Source organism: Anguilla rostrata, chromosome 15, assembly GCF_018555375.3.
Source record: "Anguilla rostrata isolate EN2019 chromosome 15, ASM1855537v3, whole genome shotgun sequence".
NCBI lineage: Eukaryota > Metazoa > Chordata > Actinopteri > Anguilliformes > Anguillidae > Anguilla > Anguilla rostrata.
The window spans coordinates 33,662,546-33,674,820 of record NC_057947.1 but is presented as its reverse complement, the minus strand read 5'-3'; the positions used below and the strand labels follow the sequence as shown (position 1 = coordinate 33,674,820).

The window sequence follows — 12,275 nt, the reverse complement described above, 5'->3', positions numbered from 1 at the left end:
AGCCGAGCTATATGACCAGGTACTGCAGGGCCTAGGCTTGGGTTACCTGACCAGGTGAGTACACAGCCGAGCTATATGACCAAGTACTGTAGGGCCTAGGCGTGGGTTACCTGACCAGGTGAGGGCACAGCTGGGGTATATGACCAGGTAGGGTGTATGTGTGGGTCACCTGACCAGGTGAGCACACGGCAGGTGTATATGACCAGGTACTGCAGGGCGTATGTGTGGTTACCTGACCAGGTCTATGACCCGTTCTCGGGGTGCCGTACTGACGGGCTCGTCATTGATCATGATGATCTGGTCTCCTGGGATGAGCTTTCCCTCTGATGGACCCCCTGCACACAGCACAAAACAGCACAGTCTCCGTCTGTCTGACAGGCAATAACACAAACACAGCACAGTCTCCATCTGCCTGACAGGCAAGAATACAAAAACAGCACAGTCTCTGTCTGCCTGACAGGCAATAACACAAAAACAGCACAGTCTCCATCTGCCTGACAGGCAATAACACAAAAACAGCACAGTCTCCATATGCCTGACAGGCAATAACACAACAAACCATGCACAGCCGCATCTGTGCCTGACAGGCAATAACACAAAAACAGCACAGTCTCCATCTGCCTGACAGGCAATAACACAAAAACAGCACAGTCTCCATCTGCCTGACAGGCAATAACACAAAAACAGCACAGTCTCCATCTGCCTGACAGGCAATAACACAAAAACAGCACAGTCTCCATCTGCCTGACAGGCAATAACACAAAACCACCAAACAAAACAGCACAGTCTCGTCTGCCTGACAGGCAATAACACAAAAACAGCACAGTCTCCATCTGCCTGACAGGCAATAACACAAAACAGCACAGTCTCCGTCTGCCTGACAGCAATAACACAAAAACAGCACAGTTACTGCTACGCATCCCATCTGCCTGACAGGCAATAACACAAAAACACATCATCGAGAAAAAGACGTCTCCATCTGCCTGACAGGCAATAACATAAACACAGCACAGTCTCCGTCTGCCTGACAGAGCAATAACACAAAAACAGCACAGTCTCCATATGCCTGACAGGCAATAACACAAACACAGCACAGTCTCCGTCTGCCTGACAAGCAATAACACAAAAACAGCACAGTCTCCATCTGCCTGACAGGCAAGAACACAAAAACAGCACAGTCTAGATCTGCCTGACAAGCAATAACACAAAAACAGCACAGTCTCCATCTGCCTGACAGGCAATAACACACAAACAGCACAGTCTCCATCTGCCTGACAGGCAATAACACAAAAACAGCACAGTCTCCATCTGCCTGACAAGCAATAACACTGACAACAAGCCTACAACCTTAAATAAACCTTTACTGCTTTTCCATAGCAGTTTCAGGAGTCCAAACCTCACTGTGCACAAATCAATTGGATAGAAAAATAGTCTTTGGGGCATATATGGAAATATCTTGGAATAGTGAACAGTGTAAATAAAATTTCAGCACAAATGCACGCAGTTTAATGAGTGATTAATTAATGAAATTCTGAATTTCAACAATGCTGAATGACCCTTCTGTCGAAAATTTGACAAAAAAAACAAAAAAAAACACATATGGCCAACCCGCATAGTAACGTTCTCATTTTGGAGACTGGTGCGAACAGCACCTCTCGGAGATGAAGGTGGGAAAACCGCGGACGCTGGAGAGAGAACGAGGCACACATTCTCTCCACATTAAAGGTGTGAATATTGAGGGGGTGTCTGAATGTACTGTAAGTACCATGGCGATGAAAGCGATGATTAGGCTGAACCTCGGAACCGGCACGTCTGCAAGTCAAAACTCCGGTAAGAAAATCCAATAACACAAGATGTACGGCAGCTGAACCCTTTTTAAAGGAGCTCTTATAAAAGAGTACCGCAAAGCATCGGCACCTTTCGGCTCGTTCACGTTTTTTGGTGACGTTCGAAAACAACACCAAAATAAACCAGAGAGATCTGCTGGGACTGTGAGAGGAAGATCATTGGCACACGGGTCACTGTGGCACAGAAGTTAACTGCCGCAGAAGTTACCGTGACTGCACTACACTGTACAAAAATCTGATGCGCAATAATGTCACGCAAATCCTCCGTGATGTTTAGCTGCCCAGAGGTAAACAGGGGAGCGGCAACTTCTTCATCGAGCATAGCAGAAGAAGAATCCGATGCTTCATTTTAAAATTCAGCAAATTCTGCCTTGCCGTATCTGTTACAGAATGTTACATTACATTACATTATAGGCATTTAGCTGACGCTCTTATCCAGAGCGACTTACAACAGTGTAACCAAACTCAGGATCAAGTCCACTTAAGTCCATTGAACAACATGCAGATAAAAAGCCTTTACTATGATGCATACATTAAGGAGAAACAAGATAGTCTGAACCAAAAAATTTTTTTGAATGTGTCTTAGAATTGGCTGATTCAACCCAGTATCGACTTTTGTTGGGTTTTTTTTTCACAAGGCATTTCTCTGGTGATCTAGGGTGCTAAAAAAAAAAAAAAGCTTTAAAATAAATTAATTACTTTCAAATAAATAAAATCTAATTTAGTGTCGTATTAAAACTAAAAACTGTTATTATTCACACATTTGGCAGTAATGTAATGACTTAGCTGGCCATCTTTATTCAAAATACTTTTATATATACTTGATATATACTGTCCTTAAACTGAATATATCACCTGATATAACTATAACATAATAATTATAAGACACAGAAACAGGCATAGTCAGATTTTAACTGAAGTCCAGGCTCAGTGTGATCATTAAAAATCCCACAGCAACTAATTGCAAAAAAACTCCCAATCTGGTGCCGCAACACACCTAATCATCCTTCAGTTTAATTGCCTGAATAAATCAATCTCACTCAGCCTGGTGCAAGAGGGTCTTAATTAAATGTTACGTTTTTAAAACGAGCGAGAGAGAAGGCTTCCTGGTGGGGCGTACGGGCCACGCAGTCCCTTAAAACACTTCACAAAGAGCGAGGGGGTCAAACACTCACAGACGAGCCGGGATAATTGGCAGAGCCCAGACGTCCCTGCAGGAGCGCAGAGAACGCGGGACGGGCGCCGCACAGGCTGCCCGGTGGCGCACACGTTACCTGGCGTGACTGAGCGCACCAGCACCGGCTTCTCGCTCCCCGCCACGAAGCCGAAGCCGAGGACCGGGTCCCGTCTCATGTCCACCTTGCGGGGAGGGGGCGGGACGAACGGGCCGCCATCCGGGCCGACCTCCTCCAGCGAGCCGCCCTGGGACACGTGGCTGTGGGAGAGGGTGAAGGGAGAGCGCTTAACGAAGCCAGCGCGACAGTGGAGTCACTGCAGGGAGTTTCATCGTATTTTCGTTCGGGATGACCCCGGTGTGGCTCAAAGTACTACGCTTTGGGAGTGAAAGAGAGCACAGGATGAAGAGGGAGAGCACAGGATGAAGAGAGAGAGCACAGGATAAAGAGAGAGCACAGGATAAAGAGAGAGAGCACAGGATGAAGAGAGAGAGCACAGGATGAAGAGGGAGAGAGCACAGGATGAGGAGAGAGCACAGGATGACGAGAGAGAGCACAGGATGAAGAGGGAGAGCACAGGATGAAGAGATGGAGAGCACAGGATGAAGAGATAGAGAGCACAAGATGAAGAGATAGAGAGCACAAGATGAAGAGATAGAGAGCACAAGATGAAGAGATAGAGAGCACAGGATGAAGAGAGAGCACAGGATAAAGAGAGAGAGCACAGGATGAAGAGAGAGCACAGGATAAAGAGAGAGCACAGGATGAGAGTAGGAGAGCCAGGATGGAACAACACAGGATGAAGAGGGAGAGCACAGGATGAGGAGAAAGAGCCATGGATAAGGGAGTAGGCACAGGATAATGGAGAAGAGCACAGGATGGGAGTAAGCACAGGATGAAGAGAGTAGAGCACAGGATGAAGGAGAAGCACAGGATGAAGAGAAAGCACAGGATGAAGAAGAGAGCACGATGAGAGAGAGAGCACAGGATGAAGGAGGCCTAGGATGAGAGAGAGACGCAGATGTAAAGAGACCAAATGAAAAGAGAGCACAGTAGAGACACAGATGAGGAGGACAGATAGAGAGAGCGGATAAGGAGAGAGCACGGATGAAGAGAGGATGAGGAGAGGAAGAAAGAGAGAGACAGGTGAAGAACGGTGAGGAGACGGGAAGGCACAGGAGAGAGGAGCACAGGAGAAAGGCAAGGAGGAGAGAGCAGGTGAAGAGAGAGCAAGGAGAGATAGAGACGATAGAGAGAGCACGATAAGAGAGCACAGAGAAGAACGGATAGAGGCACAGGAGCAGGCCAGCTAAAGGCACGAGTAGTACGGAGCTTGCTTTTATCAATTGACATCGCCAAGTATGGAGTGAATCACCATGGTGTGGAAATAGCGCTGGTTAGATACTTGCTTCGTAATGTATATATAGTATTTATTTATTTGTCCATTGCACAGTGTGCTAACTCGGGGCGAACACAGTTAGTAATTAGATATACAGGGTTGGTGAGTATAGTATAAGTACACAGTATAGAATTGTAAGTAGTACAGTTAGCAGTTATTAGATAGATAGTATAGATAGTATAGTATGTAGATAGATATTAATATAATTATATATCACTTGTAGTTGAAGTAAAGTCTAAGGGAGCTAAGCTGATGTATTCTTCAGACCACGAGAGCATGATTCAAATATAGTGTCTGAAAAGAACCTCTCAATCAAACGATTTCTTTCCGAATTTTTTTCCCCCACATAATTATTATTTTAAAAATTATTATTCTCTCAGCAGCAGATTATTCTTTTTTTCCCGTCCTGGTTTTGGCGGCTAATTAAAGCGATGGGCCGGGGAAGGCAGTGTGTAACTCATCTCTCCTGACGCATGTTCGACCTCGCAAAAAAAAAAAAGCTACAATTAGTCTCTGAGGTCACTGCAAGAAAACGCAGGGCTTGGCAGGGTTGCCAGATTGGGGGAGGTTAAATTTAACCCTGAAATGTTGGGGATTTAAAAATAAAAAATCACAGGAGACATTTTATAGTAAAAGTGTCTTGAGAGTTGACAACAGATGGGGGGGGAATTTGGAAGGAGGTATGGGAGACAAATCTGTATGGGTGTCCTTTGATGATAGGGGGGTGGGTTTGAAGGGGGGAATTTATTCAAATAACTGCCAACATTGGGATCTGTGAGGGAACCATTTCTTCCACAGTTTCAAAGGCCGCTACGTTTTAACCATGAACAGCTCTCAGAGGCCAGGAGGCAAACACATCGTCATTCACACCAAAGCAAACAAAACAAGCCTGGGTCCATTTCAGAAGGAGCAGCCACAGGATGTGCTGACGATGTCACGCTCGCAGCACGATTAGGGATGACCGGAGGTCGGCTCCGACGTAAAAATCGATCACGCTCGATCCGCCGATCACCTCTCGTCTCCATTTTGGCTCAAACCCCGACGATGACACAACAGCTCGCGTGCAGTGGAAAAAACCCTGGTTATATCCTGTATAACCAGGAAGTGAGCTGGCTTTCTGGCTTTCAGCTTTGGACCACCTGTTAAAGATGGGTCACCATCCAAATGACCAATGACATTAGAGCACTGCATCCCAACCACCCCCCCCCCACCCCCCGCTTCCCCCCCACACGTCAACATCACTGGCTCTCAGTCAGAACAATTAGCTATTAATGGCTCAGAGTAATTTCGATTAGCTCAGCTCTTAGCAGACACCCCATTCGGAATGATGTCTAATACGCTACCGCTAATACAACAGGGGCTGGACCGGTGAAGGTTCACCCCACTGCCCTCTGCATGGCCACAGTGAAAAAGAGCTGATTAGCTCATCAAGCTGAAGGCTAAAGTTCTCAATGAAGGCATCCACAATCTATGCAGCTCTAGGTCTAGGGCAAGGGACCTTTAACTCAAATCCGGGAGGGCTGCTGTGTCTGAGGGTTTTTTTAATGCGTTTCTGCACTTAAGGGCTTAATTTAAGTCATTGATTGGCTAAAAAGGCCGCACACCCTGTTTCCAAGGCCTAAATTGGCTGCTGATTTGAAAGGAAACCAAAAAAACCAGCAGAGACTGCGGTGCCCCAGGACTGGAGGTTGAGACCCCCTGGTCTAGGAGACGATGTCAGACACTCGCAGATGGACTGTAACATGCCCCTTCAAAGAAGAGATTCCTTCACTTCACACACAAAAAAGGCCTCCTCTAACCCTCTGTTAGGAACGTGTTTGATCCTCAAGAGTCATGTGATATCACGGAGCTGGACAGGGAGAGCTGTCGTCATGGCTACTGCTCCCTTCCACATTTGATCCTTAAGGGAGTGAGGCAGTGCCCTGAAGAGATAGAGTTCCTAAAATCCTCCAGTCAGGCCATTTGGCAGCACAAACGCTTCTCGTTCGGAGAAACTTTAAATATATCACACACAAATACAATACGCATAATATGTACAAATATCAAATAAATACAGTGCCAAAAAATAAAAATAATAATAATAAATGAACACAGAAGTATTATTCAGCGGACATGCTTGCATGAATGGTGATCTGTGAAGGAGGCACCGCATGGACTATTTGTACTATTCAGTGTATGAGAATAGCCATTTAATTAGGTGTGAAAAGGAAGAAACTCTGGATAGTTGGGGGAGATACAGTGAAGTTTAGTGAGCATTGAGCGAACAGGCCGAGGAGAGGCGAATAAGAGAAACGGCGGCCATATTGTGAGCAGGGAGTTCACTCCACTCCACTGCGGACACAGAGAAGAGAAAGCATACAACGTACAAAAAAGAAGAAGAATGAGCGACAGGAAGGAAGGACACAAAGTAATTACAGATTAACGATAGAACAGAGCGGAGATGTTAATGTAGCGGTGAGAAAGCAAACAGGCGTTAGCCACGGTACATGCATTTAACAAGCGGGATTCTAGTTACCATGGAGCACCGAGGTTTGCATCTCATTACCATGGAAACCAACACCGAACCACTTTCTTTTTTAACTACATAGCGATTAGCCCAATGTCAAAAGTAAGATAAAAGTAAATAAGGATTCACAAGCGTTAATCAGGTCGTTATAATCGGTGTTATTTGTAAATGCAATTCAGGATTTTCACAAATGCACATAAATTAAAATCATTAACTTTTCTCACTGTTAGTTTCACTTCACAATTTTAGCATTGATTATGCTACTGGGGTCTCAAAACTAAGGGAAATCCTTAGTTCCTTAGTTCCAGTCCAAGTGTTTGCCAAGGACACTGGTCCAATTACTGGACCAATCACCAAGATAGAAACTCTTGAGGCAACAGGAGAAATCACGTATTAAATCTGCATGAAACTGTGGACAAGAGACAGTGCTAACTGCACATTTGTACCCCAGGAAAAATATTGGCAAAAATTGAGAGAGAGCATAGATAGATAGACAGCCACTTAGTAGGTTTACAGTTAGCTACAATCTGACGTACAATCTTAATTCAAAATGGATGGTTGATAAATACAACACAACTTGAAGTTATATTCTTGCTGTGTGCTACCGTGAATGCAAATCCATTATAAATACAATTTCCATCAATGTAATTTAAATAAATGCCATTATTGATTTAAATTAGATACTCAATTTATTTAAATTACTTTTTATGTTAAAAAAAGTATTTAAATTAAGTGCAATGTTTCATTATTGGTCATTTTCAGCGTAATTATGAGCTGGAAAAACTGACATACACATACTTGCCGAATATTTCATCCCACATTGAATTCTTTAAATTTTCATTCTTGCCGCTGCAGATCTGTGAATACGCTGTAATGCCTCTGTAATGGAGGTGCTTGGCCCTTTATATACAGTGCAGTGCGTAAGTATTTGGACAGTGACAGTTTTTTCAGCCTCATGATGACCTGGCATTGACACTTCTTTGGTCCTCACGTTGAGAGACAACAGCAACAGACCCCGAATGCAAATGCCAGTCACAGAATCACCTCTAGACCTTTTGTTTGCTTTCTTGAATTCTTGTTAGCATGAACTAATGATGCAAAGACACACAGCTGGCCTAGAAACAGCTAAGCAGCCAATTGTCCAATTAATTTTGCTCCCCTGAAATGGGTGCACTATGAATTAAAAGGGCTGTAATTCCAACAGAGATCATTTGATTGTGTCCAAAAAAAGATGGCTTTAATTGCCAAGACTTGGCTTCCACAAATATAAAAAATGAAAATAATCAAGAGTAGCTCATGCCCACGGTTAATTAAAATCTTATTTCCCTGATACTTAAGTTTCAGAGCGAGGGTTCAAAGAGCATGTATGTGTTAAGTGTGCAATTTATTTATTCTACTCTAAATTTAGTCTCCTCTACTCATTTTTTCTTCTTCTCTTGTTTCTGTTCAGAAATTGCTTTTACAAAAAGAAAGCTGTGTAGAGACAAAAGAGAACTGCTAAATGTACCCAGAGAAATCCATCGATGACACAAGTGGTCGTTTATCTGTCCTAACCAGCTATTATAAAAGATAACAACAATGGTAGGAGATTCTAATGATTATGGCTTTAAATTGAAAGTAGAGTTTATACAATATGTACAATGAGTACAATATACTGTAAGCACATCAAACCTTCAGTACTTGGTGGTACTTATATTTTGCTATTTCATCTGGGCCGCAGATGGTTGTCCTTCAGGGTAAATACTGTAAAGACAGATGGACTAATTGTGGAGTTCACCACATTTTTTCCAGTTTCCCGTGCACTTTCACATGCACTTTCGTGTGCACTTTCACGTGCACTCTCAAGTGCACCCTCACACGCACTCTCACATGTACTTTCACAGGCACTCTCACGTGCACTTTCACATGCACTCTCACAGGCACTCTCACGTGCACTTTCACATGCACTCTCACAGGCACTCTCACGTGCACTTTCACATGCACTCTCACGTTGCACTCTCACAGGCCTTTCCACCACCTAGTTCACGTTGGCTGAAATAACAGGTTGTTCCTTATGGAGCCCCCCCCCCAATCTGAATCTAGCCTCTCTGTGTTGTGTGGATAATTATTCCTCCTCTCCTCCGTTTCAGCGTGAGGGATATAACCGCAGAAGGGCATCGCGGTGAAACCGCATTACTGCCGAGCGATCGGCCATGCGCTGCTGCTGCTGCGGCTGCAGAGAGCTGGGCTGGGCGGCGCATGCAGTGCGCTCGTCCCGTCCCCCTGCACGCTCACGTTCTGCACCCCCCTCTGATTAATCCGCCCGGGCGGCGCGGGGCTGCTCCGAACGAGGCCGGGGGGCGGGGGCCGGGGGGGGGGGGGTAGCGGCTGTCACGCCAGAGAATCTGAACAGATCGGGGATTAGATAACCCTGGCTGCTTGGCATGAGCCCGGGGGGGCTGGACTCCAGCGGACTGGAAAACGCTGATTACTGCTGTTCTGCTCCATCCCAGCGGCCGCTCGAGCACAGCTGATAAGGTCCCACTGCTCTCTCTCTCTCCTTACTGCTCTCTCTCTCTGCTCACCGCTCTCTCTCGCTCTCTCTGCTCACCGCTCCTCGCTGGCCTGGGAAGCCCGGATTAACACTCACACCTGGCCACTGAAGCCACTCATCTCACCTCTGACCCAGGCACAGGTTTTATGGTCTGCCCCTCCGAACCGCCAGTCCACATGTCAGCTGTCCTCCACTCCACTGGTTATTTTCAGTGCTTAATTACTTCTGTGCCACTTCTAAGCATGTGCACCTCCTGCAGGCAGGGTGTCTTCAACGTCTTTGCTATACCACTATTTCTACCAGTCGCTTTCAAATCCCATTCTATGGTGCTATCCCAGGATTCCGCCAATCGCTGTCAAAGCCCTTCTATGGTGCTATCCCAGGATTCCCCCAATCTCTGTCAAAGCGCTTCTATGGTGCTGTCCCAAGATTCTGCCAATCGCTGTCAAAGCCCTTCTATGGTGCTATCCCAGGATTCCACCAATCTCTGTCAAAGCCATCAGTTCCATAGACATACTGAACAGGGGTTTTGGCAGTATGGCAGAATTAACTTTTTGGGTAACTTACAGTACGACAGTATCTAATCATATGGCCTTCTAGTCTGAAAACATGAAGGCCATATGAAGAAGTAGCAAGAAGTATTTTGTGTTCGGTGTCTACCCACATGACTTTTAATTTCAGAGGCAATAAGCATCAGTCCCCTGGGCTCCAGCATCCAACGCGCTTCCGTGACACTCGCCCTCTCACAGTTATTTCCCCAGAGTTTCTCTCTTCTGCATCGCAAACGTATTGACCGTACGATATTGCGCTGTTCGCACTCACGAAACGCGTAGCGGACGTGTCGCCGTCAGACAGAAGACAGCCGTCAGCGTGAACCCAAAACGTAGTTAACACACAGCTAACCCACGTCTCTCATGGGTTCCTCTAAGGACCATGGGAAGAGAGGTCTTCAGATGGGGGACTCTTGGAAGGAGCAGTTCGAGTTGAATCAGAATGTGTTTATATTTCTTCAACGTGGAGAAACGTTCTGAAACAACAATGGGCTTCCTGGACCACGCAGGAAACATGCACTCTTCTTCTTTGGTAGTGGCTACAAAACGTAGTGGCCATTTTGATTGCATAAATGGGTTAAGCGATTTTTCTGTGCCTTTTCACTTCGGTGCTAGAATTGCCAGATGTCCGGTTTTCGACTGGAATGTCCAATTTTGAAATTATTTGGTCATTGATTGTGTGAATTTTGTTGTGTGAAATGGAATAGTGTAAACATGTATGATGATGTATCGTCTGTTGCATATCCACACAACTTGTCAAATTTTGTATAATGTGTGACTGAAAATAAGCTATATTCATTCATTCATTCATTCATTCATTATTTGTACAGGTCTGGTTTACGGTACCAACCAGACAATATAACGTCCGATCTGAGTAATTGATTGAAAAAATTACCATTAAGTTTGCGGCCCGTGATCCTTTCCGATAGCTACTGGAATGTATCCCCCCCCCACTGCGGTCCAGTTTTCACACATTCTAAATCTGTGCCCTAAATTTTTTATTTTAGAAAATTCAAAGCCTGTAACTCCCAGTGAAGTAAGACGGTAGGTCAGCCTTACCCTGCTGCCTCCAAAAAACCTAGAAGTCCTTCAGGGCCCTGGACAGAGGTGGCCTCAGAGAGAGAGAGAGAGAGAGAGGCGCACTCACAGAGCTGAAGCAGATCAGTAATCGGCTCAGGTACTGCTTGCTCCTGCCTTTGTCAGTTTGGTTATCAGGACCCGTTGCTATTTTTGGGGGATAAAACTTTACGGGCGCAGCTGCTGCGGGCTTTACCTCTCCAAAAACCCTTCAGCTGCCAGAAGGCCTTTCACAAACATGCCCTTTTGTTCTTGATATTTGTTATTTAAAAAAAAAAAAAATTTCTTTCTTTCCTCCATTGTTTATTTTGGCTCATCCCCAGACAGGAAGTAGAACACAAAAAAGAAGAAGAAAAAAAATGATGGACAAATTGGGACTGCTGGGTGACTCATTCGGTTAAGCCACCGCACTGCAGTGCATGGATGAGGCCCTAAAATCCAGACCGCGTCTGTGCTGACTGGCCAGTAGCTCAATCAAGCAGCACATAAATGGCGATCACATCACCCAGGGTATGGTTCAGTCAGAGGGAACAAGAGTCAAAAACTCAAACTTCTATCCTATTTTTGTAACAACGAGAAGCCACAATATAACAGTGTGCGCTTCAAAAAAAAAATAGTGTAGTCTTATGCAACATTAAATTAAGTATTTGGAAATGAGCACGGTTACGTATGTGTATAAAGACAACAGAAGAAAAATGAAAAAAGAAATGAAAGCAGATGGTATTGGGAACGCAGATGGTCTTGGGAACTAAGAGCGAAGATCCAAAAGCTGGCATCGCTCCTGTTGCTGTTTACACTGCTTTTGCCTTCACAAAGCTGTTCCCACCCGCTGTCAGATCCAGCCAATTACGGGAGACTGCGAGGCAAAGGGTCCGCTGGCTCGCTGTCTGTCACTGTACACGGCTCGCAATCTACAGTTACAGACGAAGCAGAACAAAGTGCTATATTTTTTCAGGAACAAAATTGAGTTTCAAAAAAAAAAAAAAAAAAAAACTGGGGACATTTCTCTTTCTCTTGTGTTTCATTCACCTTTGATCTTAAAATCATAAAACTGGCGAAACGGTAGCTGTTGAAAGCTACATAGAACACAGACCCACAACTAAGGCCTAGCCGGTGTTTTACCAGGTTGATAGCATACATACATGAGCGGCACTCATAGTATGTGCAATGCAAATTATGCCAGGAAG

At 45.0% G+C, this 12,275-nt stretch overlaps 1 protein-coding gene across 1 annotated transcript in view; it reads right to left on the bottom strand.

Moving 5' to 3' along the window:
* LOC135240497 (FERM and PDZ domain-containing protein 4-like) overlaps positions 1 to 12,275 on the bottom strand; it is a 92,631-nt gene that overhangs the window by 19,690 nt on the left and 60,666 nt on the right. Inside the window, 2 exon segments of the mRNA XM_064310019.1 lie at positions 233 to 335; positions 3,122 to 3,282. Of these exon segments, the coding sequence (XP_064166089.1) occupies positions 233 to 335; positions 3,122 to 3,282 (264 nt within the window).